The 22,429-nt window shown below is 37.2% G+C and overlaps 1 protein-coding gene and 1 non-coding gene across 11 annotated transcripts in view; one reads left to right on the forward strand and one right to left on the reverse strand.

The window, feature by feature from the left end:
- The window catches only part of TUT4 (terminal uridylyl transferase 4), a 123,368-nt gene that overhangs the window by 63,015 nt on the left and 37,924 nt on the right, over nucleotides 1-22,429 (forward strand). For all 10 annotated transcript variants that reach the window (XM_066269181.1, XM_066269185.1, XM_066269183.1 and 7 more), the window contains exons 8-14: nucleotides 3,806-3,857; nucleotides 6,977-7,046; nucleotides 8,709-8,835; nucleotides 11,714-11,833; nucleotides 11,990-12,202; nucleotides 16,639-16,813; nucleotides 19,525-20,207. In XM_066269181.1, coding sequence (XP_066125278.1) covers nucleotides 3,806-3,857; nucleotides 6,977-7,046; nucleotides 8,709-8,835; nucleotides 11,714-11,833; nucleotides 11,990-12,202; nucleotides 16,639-16,813; nucleotides 19,525-20,207 — 1,440 coding nt within the window. The remainder of the gene's footprint in view (nucleotides 1-3,805; nucleotides 3,858-6,976; nucleotides 7,047-8,708; nucleotides 8,836-11,713; nucleotides 11,834-11,989; nucleotides 12,203-16,638; nucleotides 16,814-19,524; nucleotides 20,208-22,429) is intronic.
- On the reverse strand, nucleotides 21,485-21,560 carry TRNAT-AGU (transfer RNA threonine (anticodon AGU)). The gene has a single exon. It is a non-coding gene; the product is annotated as a tRNA-Thr (tRNA).

Raw genomic sequence — 22,429 nt, forward strand, 5'->3', positions numbered from 1 at the left:
CTTTTGGCTAAGATCATGTGTAGAAGTTTTACCATCATGATTAAACAGTGCTTCTCATAGGTGGAATAAAAAAATAAGAGACAGAAAAAAAAGAAGCAGAAAAAGGCAGTCAGTAAAAGAAGGAAAAATGGGAGGGTCCAATATGGTGGCAGAGTAGGTGCAAGTTATACTCATTTCCTTTTAAAACCAAACTGGAATTACAACAAAAATATAGAACAATCATTCTGAATAACCAACTGAAGACAAGCTGAACAGAAATTATAACCAAGAATTTAAAAAAGAAGGAACGTTGAGAATGAACTTGATAGCTATGAAGGTCCTCATCCTTGCCTTCCTTGTGGTCCTTGTTCTTGCAAGGGAAAAGGAAGATCTCAGCGTCACCAGTGAGACTGTAGAAAGCCTTTCAAGCAGTGAAGAATCTATTATACATATGAACAAGAAACCTGAAAAGTTTGACCATGAGAAATAACAGTGAAGAGAGGATGAATGAGGACAAAATCCACCCCTTTGTCTAGCCGCAGCCTCAAATCAGTCCTTATGCTGAGTCCATCCTTTCTTTACACTGTCCTTCCACAAAATGTCCTGCCTTGTGCTTACCTGCTGTGGTGTTACCTATTCCTTAGCTTGAAATAATGGAAGTCCCCAATACTATGGAGGTCATCTTTACTAAGAGCAATGTGATGCCATTTCTTAACTTTGTAGTAGTGCTTTTTTCCAAATCTTACTGATTAAAAAAATCTATACTTTTCTCTGCCTCTGCTTCAGACCTTGATGCATCTGGTCCCTGAGCCTCTTCTTTAGACTCTTGTGCTTCCTACTCAGCCCCTGTTCTCTCTTTCTTAGCCCACAGCCCTGCCTCTTCACCAGCAAGAGATGACCTATCCCCAGAGAAATATGCCTGTCCAAATCCTTCTGCTGTACCAAGAATATCTGCTTGACCCTACCTGGGACTTCTGCCCTATGACTCAGCCTATTTATTGCCACAGTTTACAACTTACAACAAGACTAAGGATTTCAAAGTTAATATGCCCCCCCCCCCTCCACCCCACTTTTGAATTGACTACAACTGGAAATGTGGCATTTTTTTTCCAATTTTTGTATCTTGCTATCAGAAACTGCCAGTTTTTGTCCTGGCCAGATAGTTCAGTTGGTTAGAGCATCGTCCTGAAGCACAGAGGTTGCTGGTTCAATCCCTGGTCAGGACATACAGGAACAGATATTTCCATCTCTCCCCTGCTCTCTCCCTTTTTCTCTCTAAAATCAATAAAATTATTTTTAAAATTGCCAATTTTAAATGACTATATGGAAAAAATGAAAATGTATTTTATGTATTATTTAGCATTCATCTTAATTAAAATGCGATTTGTAACCTCTATTTTCCAAATTTTAGTTCAGAAAGTACCATACAATTTGAAGTTAGAAGTACCATACTATAACCATATCAAAATGTGTAAAATCGTTTCTGGAATTGTGCATATTATTATTATTTCCTAACCAGTCATTCCAAGAAATTAGTCCTTTATGCATAAAAAAAATCAAAAGTGATTGTATTTGAGCATGTTGAATAGTTACTGCTTATGGAAGTAGTATAGAAAGTTGAAAGACCTTTAAAATCATACATTAGTGTTCAAATTTTGGCTGCATTGAGCAAATTACTTGACTTTCTGAGCATCAGTTTCTAATTTCTAAAATAGAGCTAATTTTTATATTAACAAGTATTATATATACCAAGTATTTTTGTATACTGCCTGCTTTGGTACATAATGAAAACTTTTAATAAGTAGTGTCTAGTACCACTAGCAAAAGTACCAATATTGTTTAGTGTTGCTAATATTGCTTATCTGTTGACATACCAAACATTTAAAATAATCAATTGACATTTAATATGTTTTTAAATTTTTGAATAAGTTTATGCTCAAGGAGGTTTCATTTGGGTGAAAATTTGTTATTCTTTTTATTTATTTTCCAAGTGAGAGGAGGGGAGATAGACTCCCGCATGCGCCCTGACCAGGATCTACCTGGTAACCCCTGTCTGGGTTCAATGCTCTGCCCATCTTAGGTCATGCTCGCAACTGAACTATTTTTAGTGTTTGAGATGGAAGGCTCCATGGAGCCATCCTTGGTGCCTGGAGCCAATGCACTGGAACCAATCGAGCCATGGCTGTGGGAGGGGAAGAGAGAGAGAGAGAAGGGGAAAGGTAAGGGTGAAGTAGATGGTTGCTTCTCCGTTGTGCCCTGACTGGGAATTGAACCTGAGACACACACTGAGCTGATGCTCTACCACTGAGCCAACTGGCCAGGGCTAAAAATTTGATGTTTAAATTCTAGTCTGATCAGTCATTTACTTACAATTAATGTATGATTACTACTTTTATTTTTTTTTAAGTGAGAGGAGGGGAGATAGAGAGACAGACTCCTGCTTGTACCCTGCCTAGGATCCACCTGGCAACCCCCGTCTGGGGCTGATGCTCAATTAACCAAGCTGTCTTTAGTGTCTGATGCGACGCTTGGACCAACAGAGCTATCCTCAGTGCCTGAGGCTGACGCTTGAACCAATCAAGCCACTGGCTGTTAGTGGGGAAGAGGAAGGGGAAGAGAACAGATGCTTGCTTCTCATGTGTGTCCTGATTGGGAATCAAACCTAGGACGTCCACAGGCTGGGCCCACACTCTGTCCATTGAGCCAACCGATCAGATTCCTAAATACTTAAATAGCAGTAAAGAACACATTAAAGTAAACATTTGACAAGTTTGTTATTTAAAGTAGTATTTAAGCCTTTATGTAGTATATCTAAGCCTTTTTGACCTTGCTGTTTTATCAGTATTTCTCTTTCTTTCTCTCTCTTTTTTAGTTTTTCTGTTGGTTTGAGGATGGGGCAGTAAGGAGACAGAGAGAAAGAGAGAGAAGCATCAACTCCTTGTTTCACTTAGTTGTTTCACTTAGTTTTTTGTTTTTTGTTTTTTGTTTTTTTTTCTGAAGCTGGAAACAGGGAGAGACAATCAGACAGACTCCCGCATGCGCCCGACCGGGATCCACCCGGCACGCCCACCAGGGGCGACGCTCTGCCCACCAGGGGGCAATGCTCTGCCCCTCCGGGGCGTCGCTCTGCCTCTACCAGAGCCACTCTAGCGCCTGGGGCAGAGGCCAAGGAGCCATCCCCAGCGCCCGGGCCATCTTTGCTCCAATGGAGCCCTGGCTGCGGGAGGGGAAGAGAGAGACAGAGAGGAAGGAGGGGTGTGGGGGTGGAGAAGCAAATGGTTGCTTCTCCTATGTGCCCTGGCCGGGAATCGAACCCAGGTCCCCCGCACGCCAGGCTGACGCTCTACCGCTGAGCTAACCAGCCAGGGCCAGTTGTTCCACTTAGTTTTGTACTTATTGGTTGCTTCTCATATGTGCCCTGATTGGAGATTGAACCCAATATCTTGGCTCTTCAGGGCAACTCTTACCTATTGAGCCACCCCGCCAGAGCCTCGTTACCTCTTAAATTTATCTCAACAACTTCTCTTTAACAATTATTTGGTAAACTTACTATTTTTCATTTGTCTTGCTGTGAAATTCCAGAATCTTTCTTCACCTAAGAACTCATTAATTTAGGGAGTACTGCTAGAATCATAGTACATGATTTTTAGCTTCCACTTACATGAACAAAAACTGTATTAACATAAAAGTAAAACATTGTTTTGTTTCCATTGTTTTAAAATAGAAGGTGATTTTATTTAAATGCTTAATGAAATTGAATTCCCTCTAAAGTTCCACAACTTGAACTTTGAAATTAGTATATTGATTTAATTTGAAACTTTTTTAGATGAATCATCCAGATCTTCTGATACAAGTGCTTGGGATTTTAAAAAAAAGTGGTAAGTTTCTTTTTTAATTTACCTTTCAAAAGAAAATTTCTTAAAGGTGCATGCATGCATTGTGTTGTTTATGTATGGCTAACCAAATTAAACTAAAACTCCTAGCATATCTGAGTCATTGTGTTATATATGGGTATCTACATATATGTGTATTTATGTATTTATTTAATAGGTGTACTAGAAAATTTACATATCAGTAAGGTCAGAAGTATATTTAAAATTCTTATGTAAAATCTACTTTCTTTGGGGTAATTTTAAAATGTTAGCTTTGAATATTTTGAGCATTTCTTGTATAAAAGAAGACAGAAAACCTATAATCATTGGGTGGTCATTAATGAAGGCAGACTTATGGAGAGACTTGGGGGAAAATGTGTGCATTCATTGAGTAAATGTGTCCCTCGTCCTTAAGGCAATATCAGCTTAATTTAATTGTTTATATTATAGCCACTGAAAAGCTTAGTAAACTTTCCATATGTGCTTTATATGTTTGGATTTTCTTTTTTTGATGTAAAAAGGACATTTATATAGTTAAAAATGCATTTAAAATAAAAATTTAAATTACATCTGTCTCAAACCAGGCTCCGGGTCACACAATACAGTCTGTCATATTATGTTCTTGGCTTTTATTTACTACTTTTTTTGTTATTAAGTAAATCCTTAAAAGTTCAGGATCTAGAGTCAGACTTTAAAGGAATAAATTTTAGTTCTGCCATTTGCTGATTGTATGTTTTTTGGTGAATTATTTTATGTTCATATTTTGTTTTTTTATCTATAAAATAGCAATAATATACTATAGTATCTTTTTGATGAGAAAATTGTGAAGATGAAATAGGTTAAAGCCATAGCTTAGAAAAGTGGCTGGTATACAGTAGCTTCTTATTAAATTTCTGCTGATACGATTTATATTATTACTATTATCATCTTAGATTTTATGAATTAAAAGTACCTGGCAAAATACTTGCAATTTGGCTTAGAAGAGATAGCTTATTGACCTTAGCCTTACCCTCTCATTGGCTCTAACATCAGTTCTAAACCTCCTTTCTCTGTTTGTCCTATTAGCTCTCCATTATCAGTTTCTTGTTATGTCTTCTTCCCAGCCATATTTCTGGGAAGTTATTTTTAAGAGATTAATTTGGTGCATTTATTTTATAAAGGAGCAATTTTCAACCAGTATGCTGCAAGAATTTTTAAAATGTGCAATACCTGAATATTTAGTCAGGTGCACTGACCTCTTTTCTCTTAGATTATTAAATTAAAAAATGATAACAGCCAACACAAAATAGCCCTCCAGTGTAAGTGCCCTGCCTTGAATCATAAATATATAGGTTATATAATAGAATTGCATCTTACTGGACATGTCAATAATAAGGTTGCATCTGATTGGTTAATTCTTGGTACCTCTTATGTACAAATACAGCACCTCAGTTTTTAAAAAGTCACTTTGGAGCGTAAAGGGTAGATAATTACTACTATTGTTAGTATTTTTGTAAATCAATCAAAATTATACCTATTTTTTTTGGTCAGATTGCTAAAATATATTTTTTGGTGTGCTGCAGAATTTTAGTAATCAGTTCATGTGTGCCATGAGAGAAAAAAGGTTGAACAAGGGATTGTAATATCATTTTCTTTCTTAATAAATATTTGCAATTGCAGAAAAACTCTAAAGCTTATTACAGATAAGAGGTAAATACAGAGCTTTTACTTCTTTAGACTCACTGTAGAGTATCAGCCTAGCAAAAATATTTTAAATATGCCTTTTCTACTAAAATGCACAAATAAACATGAAGTTACATAACATAGATGTACAAAATGCAGTCTGATTGTAAAATTGTTTCCTCTTTTATGCCCTCATTGTACTCTCTAAAGACCTCTATCCTGTGATCTATAGGATTTATGTATTTGTTTTTCAAACCCACAGTTGAGCTCTTTGTTTTTTTTTCTTTCTTTTTTATTTATTTATTTTTTATTTTTTATTTTTTTGCATTTTTCTGAAGCTGGAAACAGGAAGAGACAGTCAGACAGACTCCCACATGCGCCCGACCGGGATCCACCCGGCACGCCCACCATGGGGCCACGCTCTGCCCACCAGGGGGCGATGCTCTGCCCATCTCGGGCTGTTGATCTGTTGTGCACAAGTGAGCCATTTTAGTGCCTGAGGTGGAGGCCATCGAGCCATCTTCAGCGCCCTGGGGCCAACTCGCTCAAACTGCTTGAGCCTTGGCTGTGGAGGAATAAGGGAAAAGAGAGAGAGAGAGAGGAGGAGGAGGGGTGGAGAAGTACATGGTTGCTTCTCCTGTGTTCCCTGACCTGGATTCGAACCAGGGACTTCCACACGCTGGGCCTATGTTCTTCTGCTGAGCGAACTGGCCAGGGCCTCTTTGGTCTTATTCATTGTTATATCCACCAAGCAAAATTCAACTCCTGACATATAGGTCTTCAGCACGTGTTTAAATAAGCTAATAATTACAACAAGTACTACTAAGAGATTTCTTTAAACTCCGAGTGAAATAATATTAATTCATCTATTTTTATTTAAATGGCACATTTATGGCATGGGGCCTTCCTTAGAGATGTAGAGATAGACTTAATAGTGAAGATGTGTTTCACCCTGTTAGTCCTTCCTTTAGGACTTAAGGAGCTTTAATTGTGCGGACTCTTCATATGTTTACAGGGAATGGAGTCAGCAGAGTTAGCCTCTTACTTGCACGGATATTTAAAAGAACTTAATTTTCAATGCATAGTGGGTTCTTATTTCATTACTCCTGTGGAAATAGCCCTTTCAGTAAGTGGTATCTTCTGTTTGCTATATCTATGAAGGTTTAACAAGATTTGACTAGATATATACCTTTTTTCTTTTGACATATCCAGACTTGTAGGGATGTTAAAACCTTAAGGTGATTATAATTTTCAGAGTGTTTGGGATTGTGCCTGTGGTTTGTGATACAGCCAATGACACCAAGAGAGGTAAGAGATTCTGTTGAGTTGATGCTCATAATAAGAAAAGTGAATTATTCCATAGAAAAAATGAGAGTGGTATTTAGAAAAACTATTACTTAGTGGTTAACCTAAGCATTTTAGCGATGTTGACATTGGCTTACTTGTTTTATTTTTTTTCTTAGTATTATATGTAGATGTGGAATCTGATTTTCATGCTAAAGTTCCTGTTGTGGTGTGCAAAGATCGGAAAAGGTTGGTAAAAGTGAAGAAAAAATAAAGTATTTTTTAAAATAACAACAACATCCAAATATGCAGTGAACATTTCCAAGGGAGGATTTTTGTTTTAAATTTCTCCTTGGATTAATATGCTTAGCTGGCTTCTACTTTCTAAATAGCAGGTTTAATTACTAAGAGCATGTGAACAAGAAATAGAACTATCAGACAGTTAAAAAATAAAACACTCTGAGACAGAACTTTTTTTTTTTTGAGAGAGAGGGAGAGAGAGAAGGATAGGGAGAGAGAGAAGGACAGGGACAGACAGACAGGAAGGGAGAAAGATGAGAAACATCAATTCTTTGTTGCGGCACCTTAGTTTTCATTGATTGCTTTCTCATATGTGCCTTGACCGGGGGCCTCCAGCTGAGCCAGTGACCCTTTGCTGAAGCCAGTGACCTTGGGCCCAAGCCAGTGACCTTGGGCTTCAAGCCAGTGACCATGGGGTCATGTCTATGATCCCTCGCCAAGCTAGTAACTCTGTGCTCAAGCTGGTGAGCTTGCTCTCAAGCTAGATGAGCCCACATTCTGAGACAGAAGTTTAATTTTTTTCCTCAAGTTTATTTATCTAGCAGTATTGAACATTTACTGTATGTTAAGTAGTGCTTTTCTGTAACGATGCTAACATAAATAAGAAAGAGCCTCTCTCAGGGAGCTCACAGTTTATGAGACTCCAGTTTTTAGTTTATTGAAGACTAATCTTAGCTTTCTAGCCAGATGTCTATAGGACTAAGAGATAAAGTACTTTTGAAAAAGGAAAATAAAAAATCCTATTTTAGATCAATGTGGAGAACAAGGAAATAATACAGAAATAATAAAGTGTTTATTTATTATTAACCTGTATATCTTATATTTTAAGATTACTATATTTTCTTATTCAAAGTAGAAAGATCTATGGAGATCTAGTTCAACTTCTTTTTTTTTAAATTAGAAAATTGAGACCTGGAGGACAAATAAGGGATTTGTCCAAATTCATATCATTTAAAAGAAAATCAGAATTGGAATGGAGGTATTCTGACTTGTAGTGTTCTTTTCCGTCATATTGTGTCTAATTGCCTCTGTGTAGCAACCTCAGATACATTCATATCCCTGACACCAGAATATCTCTGCTGCTATTCTGTTAGCCCATTTAAGTTAGCTCCCCTTTTCACTTATAAGCGTTACTAATGGATTATATATAAATCCTTTCTAATCTCTGATCTGAAAATAGCATCAATAAAATTATGGAAGCTTAGATAGGAAAATTAGAGTCAAGAAGTATAGCTAGTCCAGAATTTCAATTTCTGTTTTTATCATGTGCAAAGCAAAAAGAATGTACTAGGAAGGTATGTTGCACTCTTTGATACAGACAAGATCAATGTTCTTTGTCATATAAATCAAATTTTTGGTGATTAATAATGCTGCTTTTGAAATTAATTTTTTATAAACTTGATTACTGAATGAAGTTGAAATTTATATCTGAAGTACAAATGAACATTTAAAACATCTTTAATTTATATGGGACTCTAGAAATGGTTTCAGTTCTAAGTTTTTTAAAACATTTTTATTACGGCTTTGTTAGGAAAGGATAGAAACAGTATTTGAAGTATTCTGGTTTTTAAAGTCTTAATACAATGAAATTTGTTTCTTTCCTGTTTACAGTGGTTTACTTTGTAGAGTGAGTGCAGGAAATGATATGGCATGCCTCACTACTGAATTACTTGCTGCTCTTGGCAAAATGGAACCTGTTTTTATTCCCTTGGTGTTAGCCTTTCGCTATTGGGCTAAGGTGAGTGGGGAACAGAAGAAAAAAGTACCCAATCTGTAAAATAAATCATAATATATGAGGACAAAATAGTAAGATTAGAGTGGATTTGAAGTAAATTAGACGGATTTGGGGTAAGTTTTGGAGGCAGGACTTGCCAGAGGTACTGGATATGAAAGTTGAGGGTATGTGAGTAATTGATGAAAACTCCTAAATTTTTGGAAAATGCAAGTTCTTAGATAGGGAAGTGGTTTTCTTAAAACGTAAAATTGGCTTAACTTAATTTTCAAGTGTACAGTAATTTTAATTAGCATTACAAAGACTTTTTAATAAGTTAATAAAATGTTCTTAAAGTTAGTTTGGAAGATTAAATGTTTGAGAATAGCCAAAAGAGCTCAGAGAAGACTATTTAAGGGGGACCTACTTTATATGGAACTCATGTAAAACTGATTTAGTCAAGTATATACCATTGGGATGAGAATAGACAAGTAGATCTGTGGAACAGAATAGAAGGCCTAAAAATACAGTGTGTCTGTAAAGTCATGGTGCACTTTTGACCGGTCACAGGAAAGCAACAAAAGATAATAGAAATGTGAAATCACCAAATAAAAGGAAAACTCTCCCAGTTTCATAACTATTCAGTGCAGTTTGATATGGGCTCATGCACAGATTCTTTAGGGCTCCTTAGGTAGCTATCCCATATAGCCTCTACAGACTGGTCACTGACTGATGGCCTACCAGAACGGGGTTTCTCCTCCAAACTGCCGGTTTTCTTCAACTGCTTATCCCACCGAGTAATGTTATTTCTATGTGGTGGCGCTTCGTTATAAACGCGCTGATACTCACGTTGCACTTTGGTCACAGATTCGAATTTAGTGAGCCACAGAACACACTGAACTTTCCTCTGTACTTTCCACATCTCGACTGACATGGCTGTGGGCTGCTCCGCTGTATACACGGTGTTACGTCATCATCTGTGCATGCGCACATGCTGCCAAATCATCCTGCAGAAACTGGGAGGGTTTTTCTTTTATTTGGTGCAGATTTCACATTTCTCTCGTCTTTTGTTGCTTTCCTGTGACGGGTCAAAAGTGCACCATGACTTTACGGACACACTGTATATCCTAGTGTAAATGATATTTTAATCTGTGAAAATTAAAAGATTTTATTTCAGTGATAAAACTGGTTTATTTAATAAGTGGTGCTATTACAACTCTATCTTTCTTGAAGAAAATAATGTTGTATCCTTAGCACACAAAACATAAGAATAAGTTCTGTTTTAATGAAGAAAAATCAAAATGTTAGAAGAAAATTTAAGAGTATATATTTGTAACCTGTGGGTTGGGGAAACCTTTTTGTTTTACTGTGCTAGGAAACCTAGAAGCTGTATAAGATTAGCATATTTAACCACATAAATATTAATACCTTTTATATTGTAAAAGGTATCATAATGTCAAAGGAAAAGGAGAAGGGAAAAATAACATTTTTTTCAAGTGCATGTATTAGATATAAAGGTTTATTATCTACAATGAAAAAGAAAGAAAATGAACACATAAGAATTGATATGGCCTGACCTATGGTGGTGCAGTGGATAAAGTGTCGACCTGGAATGCTGAGGTTGCCGGTTCGAAACCCTTGGTTTGCTTGGTCAAGGCATATAAGGGAGTTGATGCTTCCTGTACCTCCCCACCTTCCATCTCTCTCTCTCTCTCTAAAATGAATAAATACAGTAGAAAAATGAATTGATGCATAAAAAAAGAATTGATATATAATATATAAAAATAGAAAAACTGGTAAAAGATTTAACAGACTGAAGAAAAGAGCAAATCCAAATGGTTAGTAAACACATGAGTCATCTCACCCATCCTGTTGACAATTTTTAACATCTTACATTTATTAGAATTGAAATAGATCACATAATTTTTAATCTAGCAAATATTCCTGGGAATATAGCTGATAAATAAGCACCAGTACTTATGAAGTGCATATAAAGGATGAATATTGCAGCATTGTTTAAAGTAGCAAAAACTGCAAAATGTTAATGCCCTTGAGCAGGGCAACTATTGAGTAACCATTCAAATAAGACTGTAATTTAACCATTTGAAAGAATATTAGATCTATACTAATTGGCTTAGTGGGACTTTTCTTGGTGCATTGTTATGGGGGAAGAGTAATATAATATACAAAGAGATGTCTATAATAAAAATTTTTGGTAAAACAGTGACAAAAACCAAAGTCTTCCCTGTATTTATATAGAAGATAGAAATGTATGACTATTTGTATGTGGTTATTTGAGTATGGAAGAAGGCATGGGTGTCATGGAAGATTATTGACACGAGGCAGAAGTTGAAGCAAGATTATAAAATAATAGTTTTAAAAAGGTGTCCACAGTAAAAGTACATTGTATGATATCCCATTTAATTAAAATGTATGTTTTTTTTTTTTTTTAATTTTTCCATTGATTTGAGACAGAGGAAGGGGGTGGGAGAGAGAGAAAAAAGAGAGAGAGAAGCATCAACCTGTTGTTTCACTTAGTTTTTCCATTTACTGTAGTTGTGTGCTCACTCTGACTGCTTCTCATGCGTGCCCTAATGGGGGTGTCGAATCTGGGATCTCTGGTGTGCCAAGTTGACACTTTATCCAATGAGCCACCTAACCAGGGCTTAAAATGTGTGTCCTTATATGCAGTTAAAAAAATGGTCACCAATATGTTAATAGCTATTTCAGTTCATTCCATATATATATAATATATATATATAATATTCTCTCTATATATAATTCTATATATAATATATAAATATTTATACTTTTTACAGTGACTATAGTACTTTTATTGTGAGGGGAACAAAGAAAATTAAAGAAAGCTAAAATAAATGGTTGTATTTTTCTTGTCATTTTGCAGTTGTGCTATATTGACTCCCAGACTGATGGTGGAATCCCTTCTTACTGTTTTGCTTTAATGGTGATGTTTTTCCTACAACAAAGAAAACCCCCTCTTCTTCCTTGTTTACTTGGAAGTTGGGTAAGCAAACATGAGTTTGTGGCATGTGTTTGTACATATGTACTCTTGCAGAGTGCTCTGTTCAAACAGTTTAAGCTGGAATTCTGGTTTGTCTGTTTGTCCATAATTTTTTTTAATAATTTCTCCACTACCAACTTGGAATGCCTTTTTATATAGATGGAAGGCTTTGACCCAAAAAGAATGGATGACTTTCAGCTGAAAGGCATAGTAGAAGAGAAGTTTGTGAAGTGGGAATATAATTCAAGTAGTGCAACTCAGAAAACCTCAAATGCTGAGGAAAACAAAGCTAAGGCAGACCAACCAAAAGATGATACCAAGAAGACAGAAACAGACAACCAAAGTAATGCCATGAAGGAAAAACATGGCAAAGTAAGCTTTGTTTTTGTTTTTTGGCTTTTCTCTCTGTAGAATTTGTGATGTCTTCGATTGAAACTATTTTAATATAAGGTTGACTGACTGAACTTGAGTAAGCCTCTTGGCCTCATTTTCCTCATCTGTAAAGTGAGGGGTTGATCTGGTTTAGTTTTTCAGTACCCAGATTTCCTAATGGACTTGCAACTCATTCTGGAAGACTTCTGTTGTTTGAATCATGTCAAAGTAATTCTTTGTGTATTTTTCATAAAGGAAATTTTCTTCATAAGTTGGGCTGTAACCAAAATTTTAGCATGTGGGAATTATGTTGCCAGATTGGTAGAAAAATAAAGGCCCTGTTGTCCTTTAAAGGATGGCTTGCTTATTTAATCATTCAGCATTCATTTATTAAGGACCTGCTACATACCAGGCATTATTTTAAGTATTAGAGAATAAATGTTGAATATCCATGGATTGTGTCCTTTGGAAGCATATAGTCTTTCTGAACTTCTACTTCTGAACTAGACAGACATACTACTACAGAAATGTGAACATTACTGAAATGTTCATGTTGTTCCCTAAACAAATGTAGCTCCTAGTTCATTCAACTCTCACTTTCCTAGACTGTTTTCTATCTTTTTGCTTATTACTTCATTGAAAAACTGAAGCAATCAAAAGAGAACTTCTTCATACTCCCACCACCATTTACCACTATCTGCACTCTATTCTGCCTTGCTGTCTGCTTGTATAGAGGAACCTACCATGTTGCTATCTAAAGTCATTTTCTTCACTTGTTTGTTCAGTCCCATGCCTTCTTGTCCACTTTAGAACATTGCTCTAGTAATTCTTTCTTTCCACGTTACCAATTTTTCATTTTCTACTAAATGCTTTTATTTCTCTCATTTTAAAGAAAAATCTCATCATTTTCCTTCCTATTTCTTTGCTTTCTTTTGAAGTAAAACTACTTGACAGAATTGTCTATCTTCACTATTTTCAATTTCTTTGTTTTCTCTTAACTCATGCTAATCAGGCTTTGACCCCTGTCAATGTGCCCAAACTTGTATTGTGTCAGTATCCTCCACATTGCTAAGTCTAATGATCATTTCTCAATTTTTATCTTTTTTGGCTTACCAGCAACATTTGCCAGTTGGTTATTTCCTTCTCTGAAAAATTTCTTAACTTGACACCACACCCATGGCTGACTGTTTCTTCTCACTCCTTTGCTGGGTCCACCTTTCCTCTCTATCTAGTCTCTTAATGTGGGAGTGCTTCAGGGCTCAATCCTTGATCCCCTTCCCCTCCCTCCCTCCCTCCCTCCCTCCCTCCCTCCCTTCCATTTGAGAAAGAGGAAGGGGGAGAGAGAGGTGGTGCTAGGGTGAGAAAGAAGCATCAACTCGTTCTATTTAGTTGTGCACTTGTTGGTTGCTTCTCTTATGTGCCCTGACCCCAGGTTGAAATTGTTAACTTGGTGCTCCAGGAGGATGCTTTATCCACTGAGCCACCTGGCCAGGGCTCCTCTTTTTTTTTTTTTTATCTACACTCCCTTGGTGATCTCATCCAACCCCCTGGATTTTAAGTACCAGCTGAATGATGATGATGACTTTCAAATATAAATCTTCAGCCAAACCTATTTCCTGAATGCTATACTTATATTCCCAGCTGCCTATGTAATGTCTCTACATAGATGTTTAAAAGCTGTCTTAAACTCAGTGTATCTAAGACTGAACTTCTGGTCTTCCCCTTGCTTTATTCCACATGCAGTTTTCCCATAGTTGACAGAACTAATCCTTTCAGTTGCTTAGGCAAAAGCATTGGAGTCATCCTTACTTCTGTCTTTCATACCCCATACGAAATCTGTCCAGAAATTCTGTTTCAAAATACCCAGCATTTGACTACCTCTCACCATCTCCACTATTAACATTCTGGTCCTAGCGACCATCACCTCTGGCTTGGATTACTTACTACCATAGTGTCATAATAAGTTTCTCTTTATCAGCCTTTGCTCCTTATAATCTATTCTCAACACAGCAATAAGAATGGCTCTTCCAAAACTTAGGTCATGCCCTTTCCCCTCTCTACACTCAAAATGTGTCAATTGCTCCTCATTTAATTTTGAATAAAAGCTAAGGAGTTCTTACTGGCTTTTTTGTTTTCTTCTTTTCTTCCCGACTCTATCATACAAGGTTTCTTGGTTTTCTTGAGAAAGCTAGTCATGCTCTTTAGTGTGTTTGCTCTGTTTCCTTTTCCTAGAACATGTTTCCTTTTTCTTCAAATTGTGCCTTCTCAACAAGTTTTATTTTGACATTACTAAGTTTCTTGTTTATTGTGTTCTTCTCCTGAAAGTAAGCTCCATTAGGGCAAGGATCTTTGTTTTTTCACAGATCTGTCCCAAATGCCTGGCACATAGTAGGCCCTCAGTAAATAGTTGTAGAATTGAATGAGTGAACGAAGGACTGCTTTATGCTTTTTTGCTCCTTAGTGGTCACTTTTAGCCAGTCTTTAGCCAACTAATTCCTTTAGTATTCAGGTCTTAGGTCTTCTCTTACAACCCCCTGGTTAGAGGCCATTTTAGCATGCAGCCTTTACTGTAATTGCTAAATTGTCTTTTTGTTTCCTAATAGTTCATGTAATAGTCCACTTACTTTATTTGAGTGCCTGTATGTTTTACTGATTAGCAACGTGGACCTAGTAGCCAGGTGGTCCTGAGTCAATTTTTACCCTATAGTATCTACTTCATAGAGTTGTTAGAATCAGTAATTACTAAGTGTGCAGCACTGAAAAGAGTGAATATAGTACATATGATAGTATGATGTGTGTTTTTTCATTATTTTTTATATCCCCAGGGACATAGTAGGTTCTAAATAAATGTTTGTGAAATGAAAGAATTAGCTTATGCAAGCCCAGTACACTTACTTAGATTTTAAAAGTAGTTACTGCAGTGAAGAACCACAGTGATTGTTATGCAGTAGTTTGCAAACCTTGGCTGCACTTAGGAATTACTTAGGGAACTTTAAAAATCCCAATAACCAGTCCGTAGCACAGGTCAATTAAACCTGAATCTTGGGAAGAGTATGGGAGGTGGGAGTGCTATGTAACTTGTAACTCATATTATTAGTGTATTAATTTAGTGTATTTTATTATATATTATTATATATATTACATTATAGATACCATAATATATATATGGTCTACCGGAGAGTTCTGCCCATTTTTGGAATAAAAGAAAATACAAAATTTTCTTACCGTCAATAAACTTTATTAAATAATATAATTGCCATTATTATTAATGATTTCTTGCCAGCGTGAGGGCAAATTGTATATCCCTTTTTTTTTTTTTTGTATTTTTCTGAAGCTGGAAACGGGGAGAGACAGTCAGACAGACTCCCGCATGCGCCCTACCGGGATCCACCCTGCACGCCCACCAGGGGGCAACGCTCTGCCCACCAGGGGGCGACGCTCTGCCCACCAGGGGCACGTCGCTATGTTGCGACCAGAGCCACTCTAGCGCCCGAGGTAGAGGCCACAGAACCATCCCCAGCACCCGGGCTGTCTTTGCTCCAATGGAGCCTTGGCTGCAGGAGGGGAAGAGAGAGACAGAGAGGAAGGAGAGGGGGAGGGGTGGAGAAGCAGATGGGTGCCTCTCCTGTGTGCCCTGGCTGGGAATTGAACCCGAGACTCCTGCACGCCAGGCCGATGCTCTACCGCTGAGCCAACCGGCCAGGGCCATGTATATCCCATTTTTGAAAAATGTTTTATCTTTTGATGCGAAAAATTGAACCAGTGCTTGTTTGATATCTTCTTCATTTTTGAATTTTTTGCCCTTCAAAAAATTTTGTAAGGACAAAAACAAGTGATAGTCGGTATTATTCCTTCACCAAACACTTTCAATAAATTTCTACATGCTTTTATAGCATTTCTTCCTTGTTGAAATTCGTAAAAATACAGTGGCAGAAATGAACTTTATCAGTAGCCATGGGTACACTATCGCTTCACACATAAGACTAACGTGAATCAACTTTGTTTTAGTTAATTTGCTACGTCAGTATTTATACATTAAGTGATAAAAATAGTGAGGCACACATGTACCAAATAAAGGTGCTTACGTGTCGAAACTTGTGATAGAAATGGACAGAACTTTCCGGTAGACCTTATATATACCATAATATATATTATGTACTATTAGTATATTAAAATATTAGTATATCTTAATACTTCCACTGTGATTCTAATGTGCAGCGAAGGTTGAAAATCACTGGTCCAGTGGAAAAAACACAAAATTCTAGGAGTCAGTAAACTGGGACTCTTTTCCCAGCTATGCCACAAACTGCTTTTTGGAAAGTTGCTCCTTTATGCTCGATTTTTGAAAAAGTGATGTCTAAGGTGTTTTTAAACAGAAAAGTAAATAGTTCTTTAGTTTCGTTAAGCTTAAATGAAAAGTATTTTTTCTTTTCCAGTCTCCTTTAACATTGGAGACACCAAATCAGGTATCCCTGGGACAGTTATGGTTAGAGCTTCTAAAATTTTATACACTGGATTTTGCTTTGGAAGAATATGTCATATGTGTACGAATAAAAGATATTTTAACAAGAGAAAACAAAAACTGGCCTAAAAGGCGAATAGCCATTGAAGGTAAGATATATATTTCATTTGGATAGTGATTTTTGTGTGCCGCTCATAATGTTTCTAATACAGTGTTACAAATTTATCCCTTGGCTTTGTAGCACTATATATACTACTAGATTGTCATTCAAGGGGGTCCACTGGTTACGACACAGTTTTGTTTCTATGACAAGTAACATAACCTGAATTTTGGTATAAGTTGAAACATACCCTAGCCTAAGTCATTTACCTATCCTAATACAGTTGTAAAATCGTAATCTAGAACATAAAAACACAACTAAGCCACAGAAAAAAGAAGAGGGCTTAATATACTGTACTGTACACTGTAGGTACTGTAGTAACAGAAAAAAATGAGTAAGCCGAGGCCCTGGCTGGTTAGCTCAGTGGTAGAGCATGTGGAAGTCCCAGGTTTGATTCTTGGCCAGGGCACACAGGAGAAGCACCCATCTACTTCTCCACCCTTCCCCCTCTCCTTCCTCTTTATCTCTCTCTTCCTCTCCCGCAGTCAAGGCTTCATTGGAGCAAAATGTTGACCCAGGCACGAGAATGGCTCCGATTGCAACGAGCAACACCCCAGATAGGCAGAGTATCGCCTCCTAGTGGGCTTACCAGGTGGATCCCAGTTGAGTTGGGTGCTTGCGGGAGCCTGTCTCTCAGCCTCCCTGCTTCTCATTTCAGAAAAATACAAAAAAATAAATAAATAAAAATGAGTAAGCTGAAACACTCATGTCTCAATTTTTAAAAGTTTTTATGAGTGAGCTTAGTAAACTCAAAATGTCATTGACTATTGTAACCCAAAGACGGCCATGTATATATTTTAGCTAAATTCTTTATTATGTCCATTATAGTTTATAGGATTAACATTCATTTAAATGTTTTCAATCTGTAAATAGATTGATTATGGTTATTAGCTTATTTACTTGTCTTTATTTTAATATTTATGGAAAATTTCAAAAATATAGAAAAACAGAATAGTTATATGAATACTACAAGATCTCTTTGAGGAAATTTGTGTCATAAAGTTGTTAAAGTATAATTTTAAAATCTAGTATTCTAAATTGCCTCATTTGTTAAATGTGACTACGCTAAAGAAAAAAAGAACAGTTGATATTGACAAATCAAGTTTCACATCAAAGCCCAAGAACATTAAACTCTTTATAGGTACAGAAATTATAGAATTGCTTCTAAATTATTTTTTTTAATTTAAAATTAATTTTTTTAATTAAAAAAATTTTTAAATTTAAAATTATTCAGTGAGAGGAGGGGAGGCAGAGACAGACTCCTGCATACATCCCAATTGGGATCCACCCAGCAGAGCAGGCTCACTAGGGGATGATGTTTTGCCCATATGGTTCATTGCTCTGTTGCTCAGCAACTGAGCTCTTCATAGTGCCTGAGGTGGAGGCCATGAAGCCATCCTCAGCACCCCAGGCCAACTCACTCCAATTGAACCATCGCTGTAGGAGGAGGGGGAGGAAAGTGAGAGAGAGAGAGAGAGAGAGAGAGAGAGAAGTGAGAAGGGGAGGGGTGGAGAAACAGATGGGCACTTCTTCTATGTGCCCTGACTGCGAATCAAAACCAGGACATCCTCATGCCAGGCTGACACTATGCCATTGAACCAACCAGCCAGGGCCTGGCTTCTAAATTCTTAATGAAAAATTTTAATCCACAGTATTTTACGTACCTTTTACAGCTATGAAATTGACTTTCTGTACATCATTTTAGTTTGTTTCGACTATACATTCTTCTGTTCCCTCAACCCTGTTCCCTCAATCCTCTCTGGCCTTCTTTAGTGTGAATTGAACTTACAGATATTTTCACCTCTTATACTGTCTTACATATAGTAAATAAATGAACTCTGAACCCTGTAGTCAGCATAATTTCTCTTCCTTTCTCTTCTAGGAAGGGGGAAGGAGGCTGGGAAAAACTTTTTAAAGCCTGTATTTATATAATAGCAAAAAGGAACTGCTTCAGCCATAACAGTCCTGGCCTGTTAATCCTTTTACTTAGTGATCTTTAGTAGTGGAGAATGTTGTTTTTTGGGTGGTACTGTTCTTTTTTTCTTTGGCATGTTTGTATTTAAGGCTTATAAAATCTAAAAATCCATAAATATTTTAGAAATATGAATTGATGCAAGCCTTTTCTACATTACCATTTTAGGTTGGATCAAAATTTAAATTTTGGTTTAGTTTTTTCTTTCTTAGGTTTCTTCCTACTTTGATGTTTCTCCTTTAATTTTCTGATGTCGCTAGAGTGAATACTTAAAGTTGGTATTTTTTTTAACTTGAATTCAAACTTTGAGAGTTTAGGTTGTATTTTGTTTAAATATCAAGGAATATGTAACTAAAGAATACTATGACAATGAAAAGTATTAACGGGTCCCAGAGCTTGAAAAATTTCATTCAGTGACACTATAGGAGGCATATTGGCATAGCTGTTTCCAGCAATTTCATCATTTAAACTCTGTAATTAGAGTTGGACTCCTCAGCCATTCTTTCATTAATTACCTTATTATTACTATTTTCTTTCTCTTCTAAAAGATGTTATTGTATATAATTCCCTCACTCAGGTTGTAGACATTCTCATTGGAACTTTAGTTTAGAAAAACTTTGAGAAAATGTACTCTGCTCACAAACTAGCTGTTAAGATCTGTTTGTATAAGCTTAGAAATGTAGTTTTTTAGTAGATACTGAGCTACTGACCATTTTCTTTTTTATTAGATCCATTTTCAGTCAAAAGGAATGTTGCACGGAGCCTAAACAGCCAGCTTGTTTATGAATATGTTGTGGAGAGATTCAGGGCAGCTTATCGATATTTTGCCTGTCCTCAGAGGAAGGGTGCAGATAAATCTACAGTGGAGTCCATGAAAAAAGAGAAGGGGAAAATAAGCAATAAGAAAACAGTGAAGTCTGAGAATATGACCTCTAATTGTTGCGTTCAACTTGGGGAAAGCACAGAAAAAATAAATGCAAAAAGAAGTCAACCTGATAAAAATGATGAAATGAAATGTACATCACAGAAATGTATTACTGAAGATGACAATTTGTTGGTAAATGAACTACTTTTCACTGAAAACAGACAGGAATCATCTCTTTCTACCAGTGAAGGCAGTGAAGTAGAACCAAAATCAATTAAAAAAGATGATTTAGCGCCTTCAGAAACTTGTTTTAAGAAGGAGCTCAGCCAATGTAATTGCATTGAGTACAAATCCTCTGATCCAAATGAATCTGTTGGTACAGATTTAGAAACAGAGGGTTCACATCAGATTGTGTGCACTGACACACCTGCTACCTCTTGTAACTGCAAAGCTACAGAAGATGTTTCTGACCTTAATGATGATGATAACCACCCCACCCAGGAATTACAATATGTGTTTGATAAGTTTATTTTAACCTCTGGCAAGGTAAGATACAGTTTGTAAACAATCTATAAGATGTTGTTGTATGACTCTTTATAGTTGTTGGATACAGAAATGTAAAAGTAGCTTCTATGATGGTGTAGACCAGTGTTCTTTAGCTGCTGGTGCATGGACTGGTCTGCCAGAAATTTTGTGGTGGTCCATGAAAGAGTTAGCCACCCAAAGATTGTATGAAGATTATAGACCCATTATCTTAGTCGAATTTGCTTATGCTTAGAGAGATTTCTGCCATAGCGATCCCTGAAATAATTCTATTTTCACTTGTCCCCAAGAGTAAAAAGGCTGAAAACCACTGATATAGACAGTTGTTTTAGAATATTTGGGTGTATATTTTAATTTTACTTACTGCGTTTTTGTTAATAGTTGCCTTTAAAGAATGTATGTAAAATCCCAAAATATTTCAAAATTCTGTTATTAGTTGGTTTGCTTCACTTTCTTATTTATGAAAGGATTCATCAGATATTTTATGAAAATCAGTTTGGCAAAAGTATCATATATTTTTAATTTTTTAAAAAATACATAATGATTATTTCTTTTCTTCCACAAATGTTGTTGTTGTGTGGAGTAGCATGGTTGGGGAGGGGGAGTATGAACTTGCTAAACATAATTGAGTGAAAACTAAGGTCAGGAACCAAAATAGAGGTTTCTGTATAAGAGTTCATAATTAAGTAAATGTCCAGGATAACTTTGGAGGAAGAAGCTAACTCAGGGATCTAGGCATATTACAATAAAGAAAAGAAGAGTGCTCTGCCTTTACCATATGTGTTGTTTTGTGGGTTTATTTTTCAAGTAGCTGGGTTAAATTTTTACTGTTTCAGCTACCTGTCTGATAGTGCACTGGAATAAATTTAAAACGGCAGTGTAGGGTTTGAATTTAGGTTTCTGGCTTTTGCTTAAGAGTTGTTCCTTCTATGAAGGCAACTTATTTTTAGAGTTCAGCTCTACAATTTGGTTTCTTGAGTTCCATGCTGGAAACAGGGAGAGACAGTCAGACAGACTCCCGCATGCGCCCGACCGGGATCCACCCGGCACGCCCACCATGGGGCGAGGCTCTGCCCACCAGGGGGCGATGCTCTGCCCATCCTGGGCGTCGCCATGTTGCGACCAGAGCCACTCTAGCGCCTGAGGCAGAGGCCACAGAGCCATCCCCAGCACCCGGGCCATCTTTGCTCCAATGGAGCCTTGGCTGCAGGAGGGAAAGAGAGAGACAGAGAGGAAAGCGCGGCGGAGGGGTGGAGAAGCAAATGGGTGCTTCTCCTGTGTGCCCTGGCCGGGAATCGAACCCGGGTCCTCCGCACACTAGGCCGACGCTCTACCACTGAGCCAACCGGCCAGGGCTGAAATTTTTTTATACATTCATGCACTGCATGATGGCATTTTGATCAACAATGGACTATATATATGATGATGAGCCCATAAAATTGTAATAGATGATAAAAAGTTTATTTTCAATGTGGAAAGAAAAGATTAGTCCTGACTACAGTGCTGAATTTACTTCTTACTCTGGGTGGTTTAGATGAGGCTCAGCTTGCTGTCTACCAGCTGTGTGCCTGGCCAGTGGAGTTAGCCAGGAAGCAAGACCTGGGGAGCAGGGAGTCTAGAGCTTCCTGCCAAAGCCCCTGCACACACAGGCAGTATGCCCATTTGAGAGTGCGCGCACACACACACACACACACACAACACTCCTGCACATACTCACTTCCATTTCCTCTGTTTATCTGTTTTCTCCCTCTCCCTCCCCATCTTTCTCTCCCTCTTATTATTTCTCATCTCAAGCATTATTTCTCTGGGTCTCTTTCAGTCTCTGCTCTCTTTTTCTCTGCCCTTCTTTTCTCTTCCTTTCTCAGCTTCATACCTGCCTCCTCCTTATATCTACTCCCCTTCCAATTGTGCCTCCATCCACAGCCTTTCCCCACCCTCCAAATGCACATGCACATGCACACATAGACTCACATGTTTATAACATTTTTACTGTACCTTTTCTGTGATTAGATATACAAATAATTACCAATATGTTTTACTTGCCTACAGTATTCAGTACTGTAACATAGTGGTCCCCAACCCTTTTTGGGCCACGGACCAGTTTAATGTCAGAAAATATTTTCATGGACCGGCCTTTAGGGTGGGACGGATAAATGTACAAAATAAAATTATGCGACCGGCGTAAAAACTGTGGTATTTTTAAATATAATTGTCGAACTTACGAG

Source organism: Saccopteryx bilineata, chromosome 3 (assembly GCF_036850765.1).
Source record: "Saccopteryx bilineata isolate mSacBil1 chromosome 3, mSacBil1_pri_phased_curated, whole genome shotgun sequence".
In the NCBI taxonomy this organism is placed as follows: domain Eukaryota; kingdom Metazoa; phylum Chordata; class Mammalia; order Chiroptera; family Emballonuridae; genus Saccopteryx; species Saccopteryx bilineata.